Source organism: Staurois parvus, unplaced genomic scaffold (assembly GCF_062004578.1).
Source record: "Staurois parvus isolate SC_StPar_1 unplaced genomic scaffold, SC_StPar_1.0 ptg000770l, whole genome shotgun sequence".
Taxonomy (NCBI): domain Eukaryota; kingdom Metazoa; phylum Chordata; class Amphibia; order Anura; family Ranidae; genus Staurois; species Staurois parvus.
This window is the reverse complement of record NW_028318566.1, coordinates 1,911,384-1,938,684: the sequence shown is the minus strand read 5'-3', so window position 1 is coordinate 1,938,684 and position 27,301 is coordinate 1,911,384. Positions and strand designations below refer to the sequence as shown.

The 27,301-nt window shown below is 42.2% G+C and overlaps 1 protein-coding gene across 1 annotated transcript in view; it reads left to right on the top strand.

Moving 5' to 3' along the window:
- Positions 1-11,934: 11,934 nt before the first annotated feature.
- The window catches only part of LOC149444812 (DAP3-binding cell death enhancer 1-like), a 71,906-nt gene continuing 56,539 nt past the window's right edge, over positions 11,935-27,301 (top strand). The window contains exon 1 of the mRNA XM_089654500.1: positions 11,935-11,965. Coding sequence (XP_089510626.1) covers positions 11,935-11,965 — 31 coding nt within the window. The remainder of the gene's footprint in view (positions 11,966-27,301) is intronic.

The window sequence follows — 27,301 nt, the reverse complement described above, 5'->3', positions numbered from 1 at the left end:
TAAAGCCAGGGATTTTCTCAGGAAGCCATAGACAATGGGCGTGCAGAACATGCCGCTCATAGGAATCAATGAGATCATAGCTGTTACTTTTTAATGCAATTTAAAAATTGAAAGTAAAATTTGTTGATTTTCCAATTCAACATTGAAGTGGTAGTAAATTCAGCTTTTATACCTTTACCTACAGTTAAGCTTTTAATAAAACTTACCTGTATGTGAAATTAATATCTTCTAAACGTGCACTGTTTAGGAGATATTCTAGTGAACAGCAGCTGGAGACATCACCAGGGCATGTGTTCTGAAGGAATGGCATACCCATGGTGTTCCTTCAGAGCTGTGTGCCACAGTAGAGTCGATGCATACTAGCACATTATGACATCAACTTGCAGAGGAAACTTTTTTTTTTTAGGTTTACTACCGCTTTACGTTAATGTAAATGGCCAAACAAAATTGGTCCCTTTCACACTGACGGTCTGATCGGTCCGCCTATCGTTTTTTCATGCGAACCCGATCAGACCATCCATAGCCCTCTATGGGCTGGTATCCGATCCGATCCTGTATGCTAAAACAGATGGATGGGGATCAGTTCCCCATCCGTCTGGTGGATAGAATTGGATGACAGTCGGGTGGAAAAGGACAGGCGGTCCATTTCCATATGACCGCCCCATAGAAAACAGTGGGCTGTGTCTGTGTCCACTCTGTAGCAGCGGAGTGGACACAGACCTGTCATCCACTTGCTCAGCAGGGATCATCGGAGAGATCCCCCACTGAGCAAGCAGATCTGCTGATAGGTCCACCCCATCTGAAAGAGGCCATAGTACATGGGCATGCAGCAAATCACTAGTTCATATGTTTCAACATGCCCACTTGTCTCTGTTAATGTAGCTATTAGGAGTGATTTAAGTGCTAATTTTTTCCAAGGAGTAGAGGAATAGATTGCACTCCCCTTGAGGGTTAGGGACTGATGTGAATGTACAATTTATATATATATATATATATATATATATATGTAATGCGGCTGTCTAAATTGATGGTATTATATAAGTACATGTAATAAATAAAAAAGGAGAGAAGTGTGAACTGCAAATGATCTCTTTGAATGGGAAACTTCAGAAACTTTTGATAAGGTTTGAATATTAGGATAAGCAGATATCCACAAATTTAATTGAAAAAAGCCATTTGTTCTTCCTCACAATCTTTAGTACACTCTTGTTGGCTCCATCTGGCATTAACTTACTTGCAAGTAGTGGTGCAGGCTCTTTAGATCTAGTGCCTACCTGTATCCTCCTGAAGATTTTGGAACCAAGAAAATGGTGAAGTGGAGACCTGTCCATTTCTTGGATAGGAATAAACCACACTGCTCTTTTGCATTTGAGAGACTCTATGTGTGAAAAGAGAGTGAGCTTTTTGATGACTGAGCATGGGATTCTGATTTCCCTAAAATTCCATGGGTGGAAGTTGTTCAAAAACAAATGTTTTGGGGCTAATTTCTCTCTAGGTTGCAAAGAGACACACGGGAAACCATTATTTTCTGTGTACCCTTGCAAAGAGCTGTTTTCTTATGCAGAAAAACACAGCTCTCTGCTCAAGTGTTAAGTATAGTGATTTTAAATTTGGTAACAATTTTGCCATAACAACAAAGCCATATGGTCATGATGTCAGCAATGGCATGGTGATCACATGGCATTGTCAATAAACAAAGCCATGTGATAAGAATTAAGATCACATGACTTTGTTTAGTAAAAAAGCATGTGATGACCATGTCAGCAATGAAACTGTGATCACATGACTTTTTGCTCTCCATTCTTTAAAGTGGAACATTCTTATAAATCCATATCTGGGCTGTAAAAGGAAAAAACCCTTGAAGTGAATCCCACCCATGCTACACGGGTTACTTATGTTACCCCTCACTCTAACCAACTCTGGTGTTCTCCTCCTCTCTTTCAGTGTTCTGGGTGGTCCCTCTGCATCATCACATACAATGTCGGGCTATTAGCCCTGAAAAGTATGTGGAGGAGGCAGGGGTGTGACTTCAGCTGGGAGAACCTTAGTGCTTCGCGAGGGACAAGTTGGACCACTGGAAGGTCCCTGCTGGAGTAATGTACATTGACCTTCTGTGAGGAACAAAACATCTATCTTTACTCTGAGAAGTCTCATTTCTACTGACTTGGGTTGAAGCCAATTTTCAGGATTTTGAAACAGTATATATACCAGGGCTTCAGAACATCTGGGTGGAAAATCTCAGCTGTAAGTTATCAGGTCCCAAGGAGTGGTCCTTGAACCCTCTCTACCTCCTAGAGATCTTCAAAAGAGTAAAAGACCCTATCTGTGGACCTCATGGCTTCTCACCACAATGCCCAGATTTCTTTGTATTTTTCATGAATTCCAGACTTGCAAGCTTTAGCAGAAGCTGCCCTGATGCAATCATGAAGGTTTTCTCTAGTGATTGCTTTTCCCTGTCTTCCCTGTAATTCTCAAAGTTCCACTGAACATATGTGTAAAGGTAATGGCGGTAACTCCTCTGTGGCCAAGGAGGTCTTGGTTTCCTCTTCTTTAGAGCCACTGCATTAAATACCCATGCATCTTACCACTGAGCCATGATTTGCTAAAGCAAGATCCCCTCTTTCATCCATCTCAAGAAAAGCTGAATCTTGAAAGTTTGAAGGTTAAGTGGCAAAAGCTGAGGTAAGCAGGCCCATCAGAACGTTCTGCAGTCAAGAAAGCAGTCAACTAAGCAGTACAGTATGTCACACACATTGTTTGGAGGTTGATCCGACGAGAGGGCTTCCTTGCAGCTCTGGTCCACACACTCCTGAATGTGGTGGTAGAGGGACAAGGCTCAAAGAAACATGGCTGCTAATGGCTTGGAATCAGGTAACTGCCAGGGATAGAGACATAGGCACAGTGAGCCAGGGTCATACAAGGTAAGCAGGCAGAGCATAGTCAGAGTCAGGTGGAGGTCGGTATCCAGAATCCACAAAGCAAGGTCAGAAGCAAACCAGATCAGCAACGGGAGGTCAGTCAGAAAAAAGCAGGAGCACAAGAACACAGGCCACGTGAAAGCTGAGGAACATTCAGAGATTAGAACTTTCTGGAGCCTCCTTTGAATAGGCAGCTTGGCTCATTTCTAGGATTGGGCATGCACACTGGTGCACACGGATGTGCGGATATGCCAGTGCATGTTGTTTACTGGCTCAAGCTTGTCTGTATGCTGGAACATGTGCACAAGCATTAGTTGCACAAGAATGAGCATTAGTTGCACAAGAATGAACATCAGCTGCATTAGTTTCTTGGTACAGTCTACTAACAATACTTATTTTAAGATTTGGGAGAACTTTATATCCTTTGCCAAACAAAAGACAAGAAATCCGCTGAACCCTCCATTGTTAGCGGTCCTGGATTTTCTGCAACTGGAGTAGATCTTGGACTTTCTTTTAACACTAACAAAGTACAAGTTTCAGTATTACTTCCCTCACAGGTGGTGCATTGAATGCTCTCTGTGCAATTCATTTTGGTCCGAATCTAAAGTCGTACACATTTTTGGTTATTCAGAGATTCAGATGAATAACTCAGAATCTCCGAATAACAATAATAAGAACAATAATAACAATAGTAATGAATTTCATTGAAATTTGTTTAGTTTTGTTTATTCATTTTCTAATGAATTCCAAATTCTTGGAATGATTCGAATTCTGTGTGAAGCATAGCTGGTTGTCAGGGAGCAAGTCAGAAAGTCAGCCGTGTCCTTAACAACCGATGACTCATCAACTGTCAGAGGGTTTCCCCGCTGACAGCTGAATGTACACAAATAAAAGAAATTAAAAATTAAGAAAAAAACAGTGTGGGAGTATTCCCCCCCCCCCCCCCCCACATCCTTTCCAGGCTCTTCAGGTCTCGTATGCATTTTCAGGGAAACCCCACACCAATTTTTTTTTTTAAATGGCGTGGGGGCCCCCCCTAAAGTCCATACAAGGCCCTTATCCAAGCATTCAGCCCAGCAGGCCAGGAATGGGGGGGGAGGGGTGAGTGCCCCCCCCCAACCTTACCAGGCCACATGTCCTCAACATGGGAGGGGGGGTGCTTTCATGATGACAAGGCCCTCTTCCCCACAACCCTGGCTTAGTGTTTGTGGGGGTCTGCAGTTGGGGGCCTTATCAGAATTTTGAAGCATCTTTAACAAGGAGGCCCCCAGATCCCACCCCCCATGTACATACATGCTCAAAGAGTTAATAATAACACAACCGTTTTTAACAAGTTTTTTATAAAAAAAAAAAAAACATAAAAATGCTGACCTGAAGTAGAAAAAAAAAAGCCAGCAGATCACTACTGTTCCTGTCTAGGGACACAGCTGTCTGACAGGCGGGGGTTACCTGGTGATGTCTGCCCCCATGTCTACCTCTCATTGGGCAAGTGTCCTTCCCAAATGACAAATGAACATGAAGATGGGGTTACCATTCCCATAATGGCACTCGCCCATTGAGAGGTAGACATGGGGCAGGGTCACCCGATTACGTCACCAGGTAACTGCCACCCCTATTTTTACCTGTCATTCAGCTGTGTCCCTGGACGGGAGCAGTCGTGTTCGGCGCATGGTGTTTTTCTTTTTTTTTGTTCGAGTCAGTGTTTATATGTTTTATTTTTTATAAAGGGCTTGTCAAAAACTTTTGTTCTGTTTTTATTAACTTTTACTTTTTTTGGTGAATGAGTAGGGGTACTATGTACCCTATACTCATTCACACAGGGGGCTCGGGATCTGGGGGCCCCCATGTTAAAGCGGGCTTTCAGATTCCATAAGTCACCCACCATAGACCTCCACAACCACTGGGCTAGGGCTGTGGGGAAGAGGCCCTTCTCCCCATAAAAATGGGGACAATGTGCTTTGGGGGGACTTCCCTGTCCCAAAGCACCCCACCATGTTGAGGGTATGTTGCCTGGTTCAGAAGGAGGGTGCTCCCTCTGTCCATTCCCATTTCCTGACTGCAAGCTCAAATAACAGTCTGGTATGGATTTTGGGGGGGGACCCCAAGCATTTTTTTTTATAATTTTAGTGTGGGGTTCCCATTAAAATCCATGCCAGACTCCAAGGGGTTTATTTACTAAAGCTGGAGAGTCCAAAATCAGACTCCCTTCTGCATAGAAACCAATCAGCTTCTAACCTCAGCTTGTTCAATGAAGCTTTGGCAATGAAACCTGGAAGCTGATTGGTTTCTATGCAGAAGTGAGTCTGATTTTGCACTCTCCAGCTTTAGTAAATAAACCCCCAAGGGTCTGGTATGGATGGAGGGGGGGGACCCCCACGCTGTCTTTTTTTATGAATTTTTAATATCTCTTTTGCTTATATTCAGCTGTCAGCGGGAAAACCGGCTGACAGCTGATGAGTCATTGGTTGTTAAGGACATGGCAGAGGCTTTCTGGCCTGCTCCTTAACAACCAGCTATATTTCACACAGAATTTGGATCAGTCGATAAATTTTCAATGGATCTGAATTCGAATTGCTTTGAAAATTTGGAATTCGTTAGAAAATGAATAAATGAAACTAAACGAATTTCAAAACAAATCAACTAAATTAAATTAGTAACACAATGAATCTATCCAAAACGAAACAAAACAATTTTTTTCGTTCTGCATGTCTAATGCTCTCATATTCCAATTTCTGAAAGCTCTTTTGAAATTACATCCTCATAAGAAATTGAATTCAGCAAAGTAGAATTTCCCTCTGATCCTTCAAGCCATGACAGAGAATTTTTTTGAACCACTGGCTTTCATATACCGTACTTGTGGTAGTGGCAACTATAGGAACAATAAATAGGGGGGCACATAAGATACTGCAGTGAAAACGGGGGGGGACTAATAATTTTCACCACTAAATCATACCACTGAAAAAAATTACATAAGTATATATCAATATGATTACAAAATACGAATGTAATGAGGAATGCAATTATACCTTTTTATTGTACTAACCTAACACCTAAAAGACAAGTTTTCAAGAGTTTTCCTTTCTTCCTCAAGTATTGCTTCAGACCTGAGAAAGCGAGGAAAATTCTCAGTCTGCAGACATACTACAAGAGAGGATCAGAGACTGCAGACATAACACAGGAGATGGTCAGAGGCTGCAGAAATACTACAGGAGAGGGTTAGAGACTGCAAAAATACTACAGGAGAGGATCAGAGACTGCAGACATACTACAAGAGATAGCCAGAGACTGCAGACATAGTACAGGAGAGGATCAGAGACTGTAGAAATACTACAGGAGGTGGTCAGAGACTGTAGAAGTACTACAGGAGATGGTTACAGACTGCAGACATTCTACAGGGGATTATCAGAGACTAGAGAAATACTACAGGAGAGGATCAGAGACCGCAGACAAACTACACTTGATGATCAGAGACTGCAAACATAGTACAGGAGATGGTCAGAGACTGCAGACATTACTGGAGAGGATCGGAGACTGCAGACATAAAACTGGAGATGGTCAGAGACTGCAGACATAGTACAGAAGATGGTCAGAGACCCAGACATACTACAGGTAATGGTCAGAGACTGCAGACATACTACAGAAGATGATCAGAGCCTGCAGAAATATTACAGGAAATTATTAGAGACTTCAGACATACTACAGGAAGTCATCAAAGACTGGAAATACTACAGGAGATGGTCAGAGACTGCAGACATACTACAGGAGAGGATCAGAGACTGCAGAAATACTACAGTAGATGGTTAGAGACTGCAGACATAATACAGGAGATGATCAGACACTGCAGACGTATTGCTGGCAACAGCTGCAATCCATACAATTTACTTTCCATCCCTCTTCTTTCCAAGAACAGACTCCCCTTCTCCTGTGCCCTTTGGAATGCCTGCTGCCTATAACAAACTCACCTATCTCCATGACCTCTTTATAGCTAACGCATTTAGTCTACTCACCTTTACTGAAACCTGCTTTCATGAATCTGACACTGTTTCCCCTGCTGCCCTCCCCCATACCCAGTGGATGGAAAGGAGGGGGAGTGGGAATCCTTCTAGCCCAAAATAGCACCTATCAGGTACTTCACCCACCTCCCTCTTTGTCAGTCTCCTCATTTGAGGCACATTGCATTCGTCTTTTCTCCCCAGTTTCTTTAAGATACAGTAGCTGTGATCTATGGGCCCCCTGGATTGGTGTAAGCCTTCCTTGATGACTTCTCTGCCTGGCTACCCTACTTTCTCCCTTCTGAAATCCCCACAATCATTCTTGGTGATTTCGACATCCTTGTTAACACTAGCACTGCTACTTCCAAATTTCTCAGTCTAACCTCCTCCTTTGACCTGAAGCAATGGATACATGCTTCTACTCACTCTGATGGCAACACCCTTGTCCTTGTTTTCTCCCACCTATGCACTCTGTGCAACCTCTCCAATAATCCTTTCCCTCTCTCTCATCACCTCCTTATTAGTTTCACTCTTTTACCTCCTCTCCCTCCAACCGCCTAATAATTACCCATTAAAACTCTTCTTTTCTCTACTCTGCTACTGACCACCTCTATGACAAAATCTCATCCCTGTCCTGCCCCTATCTAGCCACTTATGTCTACAACACATCACTGTCATCCTCACTGGACACACTGGCCCCACTCACTACACACAGAATCAGGCCCCGACCCCTGCAACCTTGGCAAGCAGATGACACCAGAAATCTGAAAAACATAGCCACGCTCTTGAGTGCCTATGGCGTAAGACCAAGTCCAATCAATATAAATCTCCTCTCCAAGAATACAATTCCTGCCTCTTCTCTGCCAAGCAGACCTTTTTTATCACTCTTAATAACAACTTATCATCCCGTCCCCGACAACTCTTCTCTATATTTAATTCTCTACATCGTCCTCCACTGCCTCCACTTACTAACTCACTCACTGCCCAGGAGATTGCCAATCACTTCAGACATAAGATTGATACAATTTGTCAGGAGATATCTGCTGTACAGATACCTTCTCCACTTAACACTCCATGTCCACAGGTACAATCATTACTTCTCTCATTCAACCCCACCACTATAGACGAGGTTGCTAAACTTTTTTCTAACGTCCATCTAACCACCTGTCCCCTGGACCCTGTTCCACCACAAATGCTACGTTCACCCTCTGGCTCTATCCTACACTTTCTAACTCACATCTTCAATCTCTCCCTCTCCTCTGGCCTCTTCCCCAACTCTCATGCACTTGTCACCCCCATACTTAAAAAGCCCTCCCCTTTTTATCTAAACTCCTTGAACGTCTGTCTATAATTGAGCGACCACCTCATCGAGAATAACCTTCTTGATCCCCTTCAATCTGGATTTTACCCTCAACACTGAACAGAAACTGCTCTCCTAAAACTTCACAAACGATCTGTTAACAGCTTCAGTAAGTCCAATGGTCACTATTCTGTACTCCTAATCCTGGACCTCTCTGCTGCCTTTGACACAGTTGACCACTCCCTTCTTCTCAAAAAACTCCATGCCTTTGGTCTCAATGACATTACTCTTTGCTGGTTCTCATGTTACTTATCCAACCGCATCTTTAGCATTATCTACAATTCTACTTCCTCCTCTCCTTTTCCTTTCTCTGTCGGGGTCCCCCAAGGTTCTGTTCTTAGATCTCTCCTATTCTCAATCTACACCGCCTCCGTGGGTCAGCTGATTGCTTCCCATGACTTCCAATACCACCTCTAAACTGGCAACATCCAAATTTATCTCTCTACCCCTCAGCCCACTTCTTCAGTCCCCTCATGTATCACTAATTTACTAACAGACTTATCAGGCTGGATATCACACCACTTCCTGAAACTCAATCTATCCAAAACTAAACTCATTATTTTTCCTCCCCCACATGCCTCTTCTCCTGATTCCTCTGTCAAGATCAATGGCACAACTATCTGCCCATCACCGCATGCCAAGATTATAGGTGTAATCCTAGACTCTGATCTATCCTTTCAGCCCCATGTCCAATCACTGTCCAAATCCTGCCACCTGAACCGCCGCAACATCTCCAAAATACACCTCTTCCTAACAAAGGACACCACAAAGCTCCTAGTTCATTCCCTATCATCTCTCGCCTCAACTACTGCAACTCCATCCTCATGGGATTACCTTTATATAGGCTATCCCCCCTTCAGTCCATCATGAATGCTGCTACCAGGCTCATCCACCTTACCAACAATTCAGTTTCTGCTACTCCTCTCTGCTAATCCCTTCACTGGCTACCACTCACCTTACAAATTAAATTCAAAATACTAACAACTTACAAAGCCATCTACAACTTAGCCCCCAGCTACATCAGTAACCTAATCTCCAAATGCCGACCTAATCGTTCTCTTCATTTCTCCCAAAACCTCCTGCTCTCTAGATCCCTCATCACTTCCTGCCGTGCTCACCTCCAGGATTTTTCCCATGCCTTTCCTATCCTATGGAACTCCCTACCCCAATCTGTCTGACAATATCTTACTCTGTTTGCTTTTTCGATGATCCCTGAAAACCCTCCTCTTCAGAGAAACCTATTCTGCCCCCACAAGTATTAAAGTCAAAGGAGGAACCACAGAACCACGTCCTTAGATTTGCATACACAGAAAAAAAAGTATCACTCCTTCAGGTTTTATAGGCGCACGGTCTTACAATACTACACAAATTTAAAGATAGAACAACTGGAGTTTTTATTACACATATAAGATTAAATTACAACACAATTTCCTTTAAAAACAATCTTAAAAAATTACTTCAGTAGGTCTCACAGATAATAGTTACAGACACAACATTTTATTTATATATATATATATATATATATATATATATATATATATATATATATATATATACATACATACAGTGAATGAGATAAGTATTTGATCCTCTGCTGATTTTGAATGTTTGGCCACTCACAAAGAAATGATCAGTCTAAAAATTGAATGGTAAGTGTGTTGTAACACTTAGAGACAGAATAACAACAAAAAATTCAAAAGAAATGCATGTCTAACAAATTATGCACTGATTTGCATGTTCATGAGGGAAATAAGTATTTGATCCCCTTCACAAAACATGACTTAGTACTTGGTGTCAAATCCCTTGTTGGCAATCACAGAGGTCAGACGTTTCCTGTAGTTGGCCACCAGGTTTGCACACATCTAAGGAGGGATTTTAGTCCACTCCTCTTGGCAGATCCTCTCCAAGTCATTAAGGTTTGGTGGCTGACGTTTGGTAACTCGAACTGTCAGCTCTCTCCACAGATTTTCAATCAGATTAAGGTCTGGAGACTGGCTAGGCCACTCCAGGACCTTAATGTGCTTTTTCTTGAGCCACTCCTTTGTTGCCTTGGCCGTGTGTTTTGGGTCATTGTCATGCTGGAACACCCATCCTTGACCCATTTTTAATGCCCTTGCTGAGGGAAGAAGGTTCTCACCCAAGATTTGACGGTACATTGCCCCGTCCATCATCCCTTTGATGCTGTGCTTTGTCCTGTCTCCTTAGCAGAAAAACACCCCCAAAGCAGAATGTTTCCACCGCCATGTTTGATAGTTGGGATGGTATTCTTGGGGTCAAAGGCAGCATTCCTCCTCCTCCAAACATGGAGAGTTGAGTTGATGCCAAAGAGCTCAATTTTGGTCTCATCTGACCACAGCACTTTCAACTAGTCCTCCTCTGCATCATTCAGATGTTCAGTGGCAAACTTCAGAAGGGCCTGGACATGTGCTTTCTTGAGCAGAGGTACCTTGCGGGCACTGCAAGATTTCAATCCTTGTCAGCAAAGCGTGTTACCAATTGTTTTCTTGGTGACTGTGGTCCTAGCTGCCTGGAGATCATTGACAAGATCCTCACGTGTAGTTCTGGGATGATTCCTCACTGCTCTCATGATCATTAACACACCACAAGGTGAGATCTTGCATAGTGCACCAGACCTAGGGAGACTGATAGTTATTTTGTGTTTTTTCCATTTGCGAATGATTGCACCAACTGTTGTCACCTGCTTGGCAATAGTTTGGTAGCCCAGTCCAGCCTTGTGTAGGTCTACAATCATGTCCCTGACATCCTTGGACAGTTCTTTGGTCTTTGCCATGGTGGAGAGTTTAGAATCTGATTGCTCCTGTGGACAGGTGTCTTTTATACAGGTAGCAAAACGAGATTAGCAGCACTCCCTTTAAGAGACTGCTTCTAATCTCAGCTTGTTACCTGTATGAAAGACACCTGGTAGCCAGAAATCCTGCTGAATGATAGGGGATCAAATACTTATTTCCCTCATTAAATATTCAAAATCAGCAGGGGATCAAATACTTATTTCCTTCACTATATATATATATATATATAGTGTGACGAATCCCCTCTTCTGCCCGCCCCCACCTGACATGTCAACTGGAGTTTTATTTCCTCCATCAGCTCATCCCCCACAGCTATTACCTTTTGTGTCACTTGACCATCCCATTTAGATTGTAAGCTCTAACAAACGGTGCTCTGATTCCTCCTGTATTGAACTGTATTATAATAGAAATCGCTATTTGTGTGAAAATTCATTTGGGCACAGCGTTGCATGACTGCGTAATTGCCAGCTAAAATAGCACAGTGCTGAATAGCAAACAATGCCCTGGTCATGAGAGGGATAAAACCTTCCAGAGGTCAAGCAGCTAATCTCTGCGGATCAAGGCAGCTCACTGAATATGAAGTGAAGGATCCTTCAGCTGTTGTTTTAGAATGTATACGTTGTAGCTGTATTCTAGATTCCTTTACAAACAAGACTGAACTCGGCGTTTCACCACCTGCAGACAGCCAGTACCAGCACGTGCTTACTATTATGCAATCTCCTGTACAGTACTGACTTTCAGTGCGTGGGCGCTCTGGCCCGCCCCCTCTCCGGCTCTATGGTAGGTGTGAAGGGGGCGGCTCGGAACGCATGCGCACTGCGCAGTGAAGCCCTGTGACTGGCTCGGTTGCCAAAATGTGGCGGATTCCGGGGCTCCTAGGAAGGGGTGAGTATGACAGTGCCGACCGGGAGGACATGTCAGTGTTTAGGGGGCTGGGCGGGTCTTAGTTTAGCCTGGTGGTAGAGGGGGTCATTCTTGTGCTGACTTTCCCTTGTCACACACTTTTATAGTGACGGTACCTGGCTCCCATAGCCTGTATTCGGAATCTCAATACAACCTCTGTCAGGGCTTACAGCCGGCAGCTCAGTCCAAGAGAAGTGCCACCAAGTCCAGATGGTTAGCCAGTCATTGGGCAAAGAGATGGGGGTTTTTTTTGTAGCATATAGGAAAACTTTATTGAGACTAACAGGCTGTCATTGTTTTTTTTTGTTGGAACAAAGTTTTCTTCATAAATGTGCCCCTGACACGCTGCCATCCATGGGTACGTAGTTCAGTCCTGGGACATTTTTGGCAACCAATACTTTTTGCAATGTTTTTAAACGCTCCAAAGATCGCGTCCCATCATTTTATTTGGACACGCAGTAATAAAGATTATTGTACCCATCATGACTAACCCTTTCGCCGACAGCCGGTTTTGTGGTTATTTGCACATGTTTCTAAAACTCATTTTGTGCTTGATGATTATGCCCAACCCTCCACACATTATACATTTTATGAAATCGGGCACCCTGGAGAATAAAATAGCGGTTGTTCCATTTTTTATGTCACAAAACTTCCAACGGTTTACAAAGCACAAGATTTCAATTAAATAAATAAATATAATGGCGCCTATGGAAAGAGAGAGAAAATATATATATGGGTCACTAATTGATATACCAGCTGCAAAATCCACCATAAATAAAGTGTAACAAATAACACAAAAAATATAATTTGCGCTAGTAGATAAATATTAAAATATACCTGAAAATATACCCGCTCCGTGAGGACGTCCATGACGAAACGCGTAGGGTGGGGCTTGATGTGACGTCATTACGTTTCCCAGCGATCTACTGCGCATGTGCCAAGTGGCTGGGTTCGTTTTTCACTGTGATTCCTGTATGCTGTTAACGCTGGTGTCGGCTGGGACACCTTTTGAGATAAGTGCAATGAGTGCATAATAAAGGAAGCTGTTTTTTAATAATACTGCACCATGAAGTTCTTTTATTTCTTCCGAGTGTCTGGCATTTCCCCTCTTGGATACAATTAGGGTGATCTTTTTGGAGAAGTGGATTTCCTTAGTGGTATTTGATTCTAGAGCATTCGCTCCATTGAAATTGGTCTGCTTGGATCTGGGTTCTGCAGAATATTACTCCCTGAAGACACATCCATGAATGGTCTATTACTCTACTAATACCACTGCTCCCAGAGCAATATATGCTTCAGTTTTTTATAGCTCTGGTGAGTTTATTTAGTACTTTTGGTGGTGGATTGTCACATTTATATTTTTCGTGCACGTTTTTGGATCTGTATTACACATCTCAAATTTGGACTGTTTTTTTGGACACTTTTTTTATATATAAAAAATTCTTTATATGTATTTATAAGTATTATTTACATGGATAATATTTTATATTTTTTTGTTCACCGGTATATTTTAATATTTATCTACTAGCGCAAATTATATTTTTTGTGTTACAAGATTTCAATTAACCACTTGCCCTCCTGAGGATTTACCCCCTTTCCTGACCAAGCTATTTTTTTGCGTTACTTTAACTGACAATTGCGCGGTCATGCAACGCTGCACCCAACTTAAATTTATGTCCTTTTTCCTACAAATAGAGATTTCTTTCCGTGGTATTTGATCGCCTTTGCGTTTTTTATTTTTTGCACTATAAACAAAAAAAGTCTGACAATTTAGAAAAAAACAAACAATATTTTTTTGCTATAAAACATATCCAGTAAAAAAAAAAATCAAATTTCATCATACATTTAGATCAAAATGTATTCTGCTACATGTCCTTGCAAAAAAAAAAAAAATCCCAATACGTGTAAATTGGTTTACGTGAAAGTTACAGCGTCTGCAAATGGCAATATGTATAGTGGAATTTTTATTTTTTTATACTAGTAGTGGTGATCAGCGACGTATAGCAGGACTGCAGCAGCCATTCTGACACTGGGGGGAACTGACTAACTGTCACTGACATCCCCAGTGACACCAATACAGTGATCAGTGCTAATAAAAAGCACTGACACTGTACTAATGACACTGGGCAGGAAGGGGTTAACATCTGGGATGATCAAAGGGTTAACTGTTTGCTGTGCTGTTTTACTAGGGAAACATGCTACTGTGCATTTCTCTGCTGTGCAGAGAAGTACACAGCAGCATTTCCTTGCTGGCAAGAGAGAGACCTGTCACTGTTCCTTGGTGATTGCCCGGTGCGGGCGGGGAATCTCCGGCTGGGACTTGGTGATCGATATCTGTAGCTGCCAATGGCGGCACGGGTAGGGCAGCATGCGTGCCCCCTAACTGAAAATGCAAAATCATGCATATTTATTTATTTCAGGTACTTATATAGCGCTGTCAATTTAAGCAGTGCTTTACATATATATTATACATTCACATCAGTCCCTAACCCTCAAGGGGCATACAATCTAAGGTCCCTAACTCACATTCATACATACACATACTAAGGACAATTTAGACAGGAGCCAATCAACCTACCAGCATGTCTTTGGAGTGTGGGAGGAACCCGGAGTACCTGAAGGAAACCCATGCAGGCACAGGGAGAACATGCAAACTCCAGGCAGGTGGTGCTGTGATTGGGATATACGTGATTTTGCACAGCCCTGCCGTCCTGTAGCAGTAGTTCTGCTATAGGGCGGTGGGTAAGCAGGTAACATAATCTAAAGTTAATTTTTGGACAAATAAACTCAATAGATTACCCATTTTTATTTTTAAAACGTTAGTAGGGCAGAGAGGGAACACACACCACTACGCATACATGATCCCGCTGCAGCCATCTTGGGTTCTGGAACATGAGTTGTTTATATGATGTAAAGGGCCTGGTTGTCATCTTTTCATTTACCACATTGTTTTAATCGGGATTACACTATGGAGAGCCTCTCTTTTTCTTTTTCATGATACTATGTCCATATGCGTATATATGCACAGGGATCTGACGTGGTTTTAGCCTCTTCCCTACTGCGCTATAGCCAAAGACGGTTTTCTAGTTCTGGGACGACGTCCATAGACATCATCTGAGAACACTCCTCCTGTGCGCCCCGACGTTGCCGTTGATCGCTGTGTCCTACGGACACAGCTGATCACGTGATATGGTAAACGGCCAATCACAGCAACCTTCTACCACTTGATGAGCTGTGTCCAATGTCCTGACCCGGCAGCACCCCCCTCCCCATGTTGAGGGCATGTGGCCTGGTATGGTTCAGGAGGGAGGGGGGTGCTCGCTCACTCGCCCCCTCCTTTTCCTGACCTGCTGGGCTGCTTGCTCGGATGAGGGTCTGGTATGGATTTTGTAGGGGACACCCACGCTATTTTTTTTTTTTTTCTTCATTTTGGCATGGGGCTTCCCCTCGATATCCATACCAGACCCGAAGGGCTTGGTATGGATGGAGGGGGGGACCCCACTCCGTTTTTTTATTTGCCGGCAATTCTTTCTTTTACATTCAGCTGTCAGTGGGGAATCCCGCTGACAGCTGAAACATCAACACATGCTTTTCACTACTAAAATACAGCATGACTTGATAAAATAACTCATGCAGTATTTTAGTAGCCTTTTTTTTTTTTTATTTAATTTCATTCTGGGCATTTGGAAGGTCTCCTGAGGTTATCTTTTAAAAACGCTTCTAAACTCAAACGTGCATAAACGAGGCTAAATGCTCATAAACGCAGTAGGTAAACACGGCTAAACTGACATTTTTAACCTACATTTTCTAGCAGTCAGTTTCCAGTGGTAAGAAGAGTTTTTCAAACTCCCTGTGTACATGAGCCCTAATATTTTCATTGCAAGATTATAGAACCCTCCCACCTTTAACCCCAAACATTATACATTTTCTTAAATCAGACACCCTGGAGAATAAAATAGCAGTAGTTCCATTTTTTTTATGTCACACAATATTAGCTGAAAATTTTAGTTAAAAGTACTAAAAAAAAGTTAATTTTAGGACATACAATCTCATTAGATTGCCCATTTTTTGAAAAAATATAAAAGATGAGTTTGCACTGAGTAAATGGATACCCTACATATCAAGCCTTAAAATTGTGTGCACCCTTGAGCCCCAGTTCACATATATGCAGTGGGGGCAACAGGGCAAATCTTGAGCATTTCCCGCACTGCATTGAAATCGCACTCTGCTCATGTAATCTGCCACCGGTGATAATGTTACATTAATGACGCCACTAAACAGGTCGCAAAACACAGTGCGGCTGCAAGAATCTGATTGCATGGGTGTGACCACCCATGTGGTCCGATTCAGGTACGGACAAAAAAAAGTTTCCTGCACCTTTTTCGTTTTGGTGCGTTCTGAATTGAGCCATACAAAACTAATGGGCTCAAATCACACTGCAAAGAACCGCGTTTGAGTTGAACAGGAATGCAGAGTGATTCCTGTCCTAATCACATGTGATTTCGCACACTGCTATAGTGTGAACCAATGCTGAAACGGCAACAAACTTTGGTACCCTACATTTTTTCATCGGCAATGGTTTAAAAAGCCCCTACAGGTCATCCGTTTAGAATAAACCATGACTGTGGGCCTAGAGTTATTGCTTTTCATCTGGCATGTACAGCAATATATAATGTGTAGCGAAATCAACATTTTTGTGTGTAGGCTCCCCTGATGTGTGCAATCCTGTTCATAAGATTTTTTTTGCGGGGGGGATTTTAACCATATGAAGACTGCAATACTTTTAGTATATTTACGTTTTGACTTTCAACTGGTTAGCAAAGCAGGGATCAGAAACAAAGAGATCTCTTAGTAAAAGCAGCACATAATACACACATTTAACTCCTTGATCACCCTAGATGTTAACTCCTTCCCAGTCAGTGTCATTAGTACAGTGACTGTGTATATTATCACTGAGCACTGTAATCGTGTCACTGGTGATGTCAGTGGCAGTTAGGCAGTTTGTTCCCCAGCATCAGTGTCAGATTGCTCGCTGCATTATCGTAGTCCCGTTATAAGTCGCTTATCACCGCCATTAGTAGCAGTGGTGCACCGAAATGAAAATTCGTGACTGAAATCGAAAATTCAGGTTGCACTTGGCTGAAAACCAAAATGGATGGTTTTTAAAAAAAAAAAAAAAAAAATATATATATATATATAAATTGTATTCTATTAGACTTTTTAATTAATATTACATTGAAGCCAATGGGACGCGAGTTTGTATGGAAAAAAAATCCAGTATATACAGATACAGGGGATGTTGAATTTGTATCGCCCGATCAACATGTAGTTCCGGGCATCGGGCATGTAGCTTTTTCCAACCTTTAGCCCTGTTGTGGGCAAGCAGCTGGGCTCACCTGTCAGGTGGAAGCATTCGGGTGGCAGCGCTGCCGCCTGACTGCTTCCACACAGCCCACAGTGCCAACCCCCCCACTCTCCTCCACTTCTTGTCCTGACACAGAAGGGATGTTTGACGTCTCTTCCAGGTCCCCTATTCACAGATTCCCGGAAAGAATGTAATGCAGTGTGATGTACAGTGGGGATCGAACGTTTGGGCACCCCAGCTAAAAATTTGTATTAATGTGCATAAAGATGGAAAAATCTCCAAAAGACATCAAATTACAGATTAGACATTCTTGTAATATGTCAACAAAAGTTAATTTTATTTCCATTATTTACACTTTCAAAATAACAGAAAACAAAAAAATGGCGTCTGCAAAAGTTTGGGCACCCTGCAGAATTTATAGCATGCACTGCCCCCTTTGCCAAGCTGAGACCTGCCAGTGTCATGGATGGTTCTCAATCATCGTCTGGGAAGACCAGGTGATGTCAATCTCAAAGGTTTTAAATGCCCAGACTCATCTGACCTTGCCCCAACAATCAGCACCATGGGTTCTTCTAAGCAGTTGTCTAGAAAACTGAAACTGAAAATAGTTGACGCTCACAAAGCTGGAGAAGGCTATAAGAAGATAGCAAAGCGTTTTCAGATGTCAATATCCTCTGTTTGGAATGTAATTAAGAAATGGCAGTCATCAGGAACAGTGGAAGTTAAAGCAAGATCTGGAAGACCAAGAAAAATATCAGACAGAACAGCTTGCAGGATTGTGAGAAAAACAATTCAAAACCCACGTTTGACTGCACGATCCCTCCAGAAAGATCTGGCAGACACTGGAGTTGTGGTACACTATTCCATAATAAAGAGATACTTGTACAAATATGGTCTTCATGGAAGAGTCATCAGAAGAAAACCTCTTCTACGTCCTCACCACAAAAATCATCGTTTGAACTTTGCAAATGAACATATAGACAAGCCTGATGCATTTTGGAAACAAGTTCTGTGGACCGATGAGGTTAAAATTGAACTTTTTGGCCGGAATGAGCAAAGGTACGTTTGGAGAAGAAGGGGCACAGAATTTAATGAAAAGAACCTCTGTCCAACTGTTAAGCATGGGGTTGGATCAATCATGCTTTGGGGTTCTGTTGCAGCCAGTGGCACAGGGAACATCTCACGATTAGAAGGAAAAATGGATTCAATAAAATTTCAGCAAATTTTGGATGGTAACTTGATGCCATCTGTGAAAAAGCTGAAGTTAAAGAGAGGATGGCTTCTACAAATGGATAATGATCCTAAACACACCTCGAAATCCACGGGGGATTACATCAAGAGGCGTAAACTGAAGGTTTTGCCATGGCCTTCACAATCTCCTGACCTCAACATAATTGAAAATCTATGGATAGACCTTAAAAGAGCAGTGCGTGACAGACAGCCCAGAAATCTCAAAGAACTGGAAGACTTTTGTAAGGAAGAATGGGCAAAGATACCTCAAACAAGAATTGAAAGACTCTTGGCTGGCTACAAAAAGCGTTTACAAGCTGTGATACTTGCCAAAGGGGGCAGTGCAAGATATTAACTCTGCAGGGTGCCCAAACTTTTGGAGACGCCATTTTTTTGTTTTCTGTTATTTTGAAAGTGTAAATGATGGAAATAAAATCTAACTTTTGTTGACATATTATAAGAATGTCTAATCTGTAATTTGATGCCTTTTGGAGATTTTTCCATTTTTCCTTGGCTTCTTTATGCACATTAATACAAATTTTTAGCTGGGGTGCCCAAACTTTCGATCCCCACTGTACACTGCATTACATTCAGGGGAGACATACAGGGTCTTTTAGACCCTGCATGGCTTATTAAAGAGAACCTGTCACCAAAAAATTATCATATACTTTGTGTCCCCTATGTGATGAAAAAAGTTAAGTAGAAATGTTTTTTTAACAGTAAAAAAAATCAAAGTTACACCCAAGCACATAACATACCCTCAAAAAAAAATTTGGGCCCACATACAGGGGCGGACTGATCATTTGGGAACTCGGGCACTGCCCGAGGGCCCGGGGTCAGTAGGGGGCCCCATGAGATGCCCCTTGGTACCTTTCATAGGCTTTTTTGGGTGTGGTTTGAGTGTGGGCGAGGACACGGGCCCCATGATCCCCTATTGCCCGGGGACCCCATGAGTTGTCAGTCCGCCCCTGCCCGCATATATTCACTTTCAAACATAAAAGCACATGCCGGGGTGCCTACGCATGAAAACATCGATTCCAATACACACGTTACATATCGCCGCGCACGCCAGAATGAGAGCAATAATTCTAGCGCCAGACCTCCTCTTTAATGCTAAACCGATGACCTATAAGGGTTTTAAAAGGGTCACCTATGGAAAAAAAGTATAGGGTGCTGAAGTTTGTTGCCATTTCAGAAGTGCACGCAAATTTAAGGTTTGACATGTTGGATATCTATTTACTCGGTGGAACCTCATCTTTTATATTTTATATTGCCTTTTGCGGTAATATCATGTGACATAAAAAATTAGAACTACCAGTATTTTGTTCTCTAGAGTCTCTGATTTCAGAAAATATATAATGTTTGGGGGTTTTGGGTAATCTTCAGGCCTAAAATGATTTTGTAAATGCGTGCAAAAATCAAAAATGGCTCTGGCAGCAAAAGGGATAAAGGATAAGCTGGACCCTCCCCTTTCCTGACAAACACCCAATCAGTGCTCATTACTGCAAGGTCTCTTTCTTCCTTGCTAGTTCCTGGGTGCGGTACTGGAGACTGGGAGGAGGAGATAAAATGGCGCAATGTTAAAAAAAATTAAACGTTTAATTTGCCATAATTATTTGATTTTCAAAGTCCCAGACATTCCTAATTTTATCAGGACAAGTAGATTGTCATGAGGGACAAGTAGATTGGGACACCAATTTAGTCCCTGGACAAGTAGTTTTTCAAAAATTTCCACACCTTTGCCATACTTTGTAGACACTACAACTTTCATGCAAACCAATTAATATACACTTATTGGGAGTTTTTTTTAACAAAGACATTGCAGAATAGATCATAGCCTAAATTTATAAAGAATGTTTTATTGGATTTGTACAAAAAAATGTGTGTGTGTGTGTGTATATGTGTGTGTATATATATATATATACAGTCATGGCCGAAATTGTTGGCACCCTTGATATTTTTCCTGAAAATCAAGTATTTCACACAAAAAAGGTATTGCATTAACACATGTTTTGCTATACACATGTTTATTCCCTTTGTATGTATTGGAACAAATATAAAACAGAGGCAGAAAAGCAAATATGACATAATGTCACACAAAACCCCAAAAATGGGCTGGACAAAAGTATTGGCACCCTTAACTTAATATTTGGTTGCACACCCTTTGGAAAACATAACTGAAATCAGTCGCTTCCTATAACCATCAATAAGCTTCTGACACCTCTCACCCGGAATTTTGGACCACTCTTCCTTTGCAAACAGCTCCAGGTCTCTCTTATTGGAAGGACACCTTTTCCCAACAGCAATTTTAAGATCTCTCCACAGGTGTTCAATGGGATTTAGATCTGGGCTCATTGCTGGCCACTTCAGAACTCTCCAGCGCTTCTTTGCCATCCATTTCTGAGTGCTTTTTGACGTATGTTTGGGGTCATTGTCCTGCTGGAAGACCCAGGATCTTGGACGCAAACCCAGCTTTCTGACACTGGGCCCTACAGTGCGACCCAAAATCCTTTGGTAATCCTCAGATTTCATGATGCCTTGCACACAGTCAAGGCACCCAGTGCCAGAGGCAGCAAAACAACCCCAAAACATCATTGAACCTCCACCATATTTTACCGTAGGTACTGTGTTTTGTTCTTTGTAGGCCTCATTCCGTTTTCGGTAAACAGTAGAATGATGTGCTTTACCGAAAAGCTCTATCTTGGTCTCATCTGTCCACAAGACGTTTTCCCAGAAGGCTTTTGGCTTACTCAAGTACATTTTGGCAAACTGTAGTCTTGCTTTTTTATGTCTCTGTGTCAGCAGTGGGGTCCTCCTGGGTCTCCTGCCATAGCGTTTCATTTCATTTAAATGTCGACGGATAGTTCGCGCTGACACTGATGCTCCCTGAGCCTGCAGGACAGCTTGAATGTCTTTGGAACATGTTTGGGGCTGCTTATCCACCATCCGGACTATTCTGCGTTGCAATCTTTCATCAATTTTCCTCATCCGTCCACGACCAGGGAGATTAGCTACAGTGCCATGGGTTGCAAACTTCTTGATAATGTTGCGCACTGTGGACAAAGGCAAATCTAGTTCTCTGGAGATGGACTTGTAACCTTGAGATTGTTGATATTTTGCCACAATTTTGGTTCTCAGGTCCTCAGACAGTTCTCGTCTCCTCTTTCTGTTGTCCATGCTTAGTGTGGCACAGACAGACACACAATGCAAAGGTTAAGTGAACGTCTCTCCTTTTTATCTGCTTTCAGGTGTGATTTCTATATTGCCCACACCTGTTACTTGCCCCAGGTGAGTTTACAGGAGCATCACATGCTTGTAACATTCTTATTTATCCGCAGTTGTGAAAGGGTGCCAATACTTTTGTCCAGCCCATTTTTGGAGGTTTGTGTGACATTATGTCGAATTTGCTTTCTTTCCTCCCTTTTTTTGTTTTGTCCCAATACACACAAAGGGAATAAACATGTGTATAGCAAAACATGTGTTAATGCAATACGTTTCGTGAGAAATACATGATTTCCTGGAGAAATATCAAGGGTGCCAACAATTTCGGCCATGACTGTATATATATATATATATAATTTTTTTTTTTTTTAAACGAGTGATGATCAATGATGATGAGTGATGTGGAAAAATTACTACTTAAAGTAGTGCAGTGCCATATAGCAAAGAATGGCCTGGTCATGTAGGAGGTAAAATTTTCTGGAGCTTAATGGTTAAAGTGTATTTTTTTCCAAAACAATTGCCTTTGAAAAACTGCTTCACAAATACTGTGTGACATAAAAAATTGCAGCACCCTTCATTTTATTTTCTAGGGCTTCTGCTTAAAAAATATATAATGTTCAGGGGTTCTAAGTAATTTTCTAGCTAAAATTACTGATTTTTAAATGTAAAAAATGTCTGAATTGGCATGGTCTTAAATTGGTTAAGTTATTGGGTGTAACTAATTCTGAACACTTTTTAAAAAGATTTTTTTTTTCACTTAACTTTTTCTTTTTCATTACATGGGGGACAAAAAGTCCCCTGTGTGATGATTTTTTGGGTGACCGGCTCTCTTTAGAGCTGATCCACACATGAGCAGTACAGACTGAAGCTCAAGTTTCACCACTAATTGACACAGTAGTTGCTCAGCAAAAAGTCAGGCTCAAGACAGGATCAGGTCAGGATTTTACCCTGTTCACACTTCTGCAGTTTAGAAACTGTTCAGTCAATAGCCTGTGATCCGCACCTGAACCGGACCACACTGCTCAGATATTGTACAAGACTCTTTTTCAGTCCGCACTGCCAGTGCATTGGACATATGTAAACAGGCATCATAGGAAGCAATGTTATTTCGCATGTCATGCAGATTGGATGCAGTTCATCCTACAACTACGGTACATCCAATCCGCATATATGTGAACCGGCACTTAATGAGACAGCAGGGTCTCCCCCATTCTGCAATTAAATATTATATTGCACTGCTTTAGTTTCTTCTCCAGCCAGTGACACAGAAACCCAGAAGTGACATTTTCTTTTGGTGGTATTTGATTGCCTGTGCGGTTTTTTTTATTGTTTGCGCTATAAAAAAAAGACAGACAATTTTGAGAAAATAACAATATTTTTGACCTTTTGCTATTTAACATGTCCAGTAAAAAAATTTAAACAATCAAATTTTGTCATAAATGTAAGACAAAATGTATTCTGCTACTGTCTTTGCTAAAATAAAAAATCCTAATACGTGTAAATTAAGTGGTTTATGTGAAAATTATGGCGTTTACAAATGGCAGTATATATACTGGTATTTTTTTTTTTAATACTAGTAATGGCGGCGTTCAGTAACTTATAGCGGGACTGCAGTGGCCATTCTGACACGGGGGGGGAGGGGGGTGGGTCTGACATCCCCAGTGACATCAATACAGTGATCAGTGCTAATAAAAAGCATTGACACTGTATTAATGGCACTGGGCAGGAAAGGGTTAACGTGGAGCGATCAAAGGGTTAGCTGTGTGCTGTTTTACTGTAAGCTGTGTGTGTGTTTTCAACTGTAAGCACACTGCTTTGTACGGCTCTGACAGGGTAGAGAACTGTATTGTTTACATACAGTTCTCTCCCGCCCCCCCCCCGCCCCCATCAGTAATGCTCAGCGATCACCAGGTGCCGGCGTTTAATCACCGGCCGGGACCCGGTGGTTGACAGCCGAAGTCGCAAATAGCAGCTTGCGTGTGCCCCTACCTGGAAATCACAATATATATATATATATATATATATAGCACAATCACGTATATATACACTGACAGTTAATTGACCTTTTGAATGTCGCATGAGATAAGTGGGAAAAAAAAAAAGTGTCACGTGATCCAATTATCTCATACGATATTCTTTAGTGAATTGAGCCCTAGAAGAGACTGCAAGAAGTGGTGCGTGGTTGCCTAGGTGATGCATTTCGCGGGTGTGGCCTCCTTTTTTTGGTCCTGGATTTGAAGTCAGTGCTACACATTTTTTGACTTCTAATGAAGCCAATAGATCATTATAACAAATCACATTTCTTGTTTGCCGTTTCCGCCAGTAAAGAAAGTGGCAGGAAAAGCTCCAAGATCAAAATTCAAAATCTGTATTGCCTGCTGGATTAAGTAAACTATCCTTGAGTTACACAAAGTCACGCAAGTGAGTCTTCCTGCCTTTAATGCCCTTTTAATTTTAACTTCTTCATGGGTGGAATAAGGTGGTTCCATTCTGGAGCAAATCTGCAAGGCCACAACGCGATCAAGCTTTCACTATCAAACTTTTGGGAGAAAGGTTCTGCAGGCTGTTACCAAACCTCTGCTCAAATTGCTTAGGTGATTTGAGGGGAAGTGGGAGCAGGTACCTATCAAAACTAGGTACCCGTTCCCTAAATAAAAAAAATATAATGTGCCAAATGTGGTAGAGGAGGGGGGAGGAGGACATAAAACAAAACTTTCCCTTTTTGGGTGAAGTTACGCTTTATTTATACTTGTATTCTTTTTGAATAACCAATAATGTATAAGGGGGATTAGAACAGCTGGGTTCATAGCACAAGTTTAGTTGATTTGAATGAAACACAACATCTTATTGGCTAAACTCACTGAACCTTTCTAATTGAACGGTTTCTACTCCTGTTTGGATGTCAAACCCGTGGAGATTGCAGTTGGACTGGAAAAGGTGTGTTCAGCCTTTATATATGTATTTATTTATATCCATTGAGAGAACAGCCTGTAGCAACGTAAATATTGCGCAACAGATGTTTTATGTTTAATGACAGTTGCTCCAGTTTAAAAGGGAAATGCAAAGCGGGACGTCACCCAAAAAGGGAAGTTCCGCTTATTTGCATAGTGAGGACAGCGCTGTATCCCTGGACAGGTAAGTGTCCTTATATTAAACGTCAGCAGCTACAGTATTTGTACGTGTTGAATTTTAATTTTTTGGAGGGGAGACTGGAGAACCACTTTACTATTACTTTTCCTGATTGTACAGGACACAGGCTTCTTTAAATCATTACAATAGAGTTATATGCAGCTACCTTCAGGTGATTAGACATTGGCAAAAAAGAAGCTGCAGGGACACCCCTCTCACACCCAGCTAGACTCAGTATTTTGCTAGGGTCTTTAACCAATGGATCTGTTGTCTCCCTTTCTCTCACACTGAGTAATTTATTCCAAAATGATTTCTTCATCACTTGGCTGCACTATAGCTACAGCGGTTGCAGCTTCTGGATTAGTGGACTCCTGGGCAGAGCCTTGGGAGACCATACCAAGAACCCTTCTGATGAAGGAAGCGAGGCTGGCCTGTAAAGTTACTCTGCATTGGATTCTGCTTTGGGTGCTCCCCTGAGCATGTAGTGCAGTGTGTGGAGTTAAATGCAGGGTGTTTTACAGGTCCAGGGCTATGGTCTGCCTGGTACCGAGACCAGTTTCTAAATACCCCTGTGGGGTATGCCTACCATGGAGGATAAAGCCAGGATGGGGTTAAATCACCCTTATTCTTGATACTTAATTGGTGAGTACAGAAGACCTTTAAACATTTACCCAGGGTGCCCATTTAATCTGTTTTTGGCACAGTCCATTTGTACTGCTAGAGGGTGTCTGGTGTGGCACTGTTTTACCAATTGCCCTTTTACTCAGCAGAGTTGTATAGTGCCTGTGTAGGCTGAAGAGTGATCGGTGCCTGTGCCGCCTTAGTTGAGGGAGACTACTGTGCATGTGCGCCCTGCCTCCTCTTTAGATCTAATTCACTGGCTGAGCACCATCTTGGCTAGCCCTGGTATTATTTATTACAGGTACTTATATTGTGCCATCAATTTACCCAGCGCTTTACTTATATAGTACATTCACATCGGTCCCCAGCCCTCAAGGGGCGTACAATCTAAGGTCCCTTACATTCATACATACACATACTAGGGCCAATTTAGACCGGAGCCAATTCACCTACCAGCATGTTTTTGGAGTGTGGGAGGAAACCAGAGTACTCTGAGGAAACCCACGCAGGCACAGGGAGAACATGCAGACTCCAGGCAGGTGGTGCCGTGGTTGGGATTCAAACCAACGACCCTAGTACTGCCTGGCAGAAGTGATAACCATTTAGCCACTGTGTTGCCCCGGTAGCACTGGTACCTGCTCCCTTGATGGCTGCACCAGTCTGACACTCAACCTTCCTATATTCATTCCGCAGTTCCTTTGGCCACGACAACTTCATCGTTTCAGTCTAGAGAAGAATTTTCTGTCTGAATTCATAGGCAGAATTTCTGGCTATGTCGAGGCCAGGGACTCCTAGGGTCATGGCCACGCCCCTTCTACTTCTCTCCAGCATCAGCTTTTGACTTTGTTCTTCAGCCAGATGTGGTACCAGAGAGGTGGCATTAGCAGAGGAAGACTCCTTGCCTTCTGAGATATCTGATCAGAATGACATGACTGCTACAGAAATGTTTCTGAAACTCATGAACACTATTTGTTATGCTGATTGAAGCTGTTCTCTCTTTAGCGTAGAGTGTCTGCTCGCCGTAAAGTTTCTAGTATGGGGTCCTCAAAGTTCCCTATACCAGCTAACATCAATTCTGTTCAGGCGCTGCTTGAGCCTGTCCTAAATGATGACTGGGCTCAACTGCAAAAAAATTTTTTTTTCTCTACCCTAAACTTTTCGCCCAACATATCCTACTGAGGAAAGTTTGCTTGGAAAATGGACAATTCCTGTGGTAGATCCAGCTATTTCCTAGCTTAACAAACCAAACACAAAAAGTGTGTTCAAAGACACCCCTTAGGTAAAAGGTCTCTTTAAGTCTACCTTTGCTCTGACCGGCCCTGCCATTCAACCTGCAGTTGTATTTACGGAAAGCTGTAAGACCACTGCTATTTGAACTAAGGTTAGGGCTCAGAACCCTAGCTGTCTCCTTATAGTTCCATCTGTCCATAGTCAGCTGGAACTTTTACCTTCATCTTCACACTACTGCTGGAATGGCTTGGCAGGTACACTGCCAAATTTCTAAGATTTGCTTTCTCTTTGTACATATTAGATGCCTATCTGCATGTTCCCACTTTTTTGTCTCCCCATCACTAAGTGCGTTTTGCAGTAGGTGACCCTCATTACCAGTTTTTTTGCCCTTTCCCTTGGCCTATCCATGGTTGTTTTCACAAATGTGCTTTCCCAGATTTGGCTCTGCCTCATTCTGAGGGGATTCGTGTTGTGGGGTACCTGGATGAACTCTGGTTAAAGAACCAGTCTTCCTGTCCCTG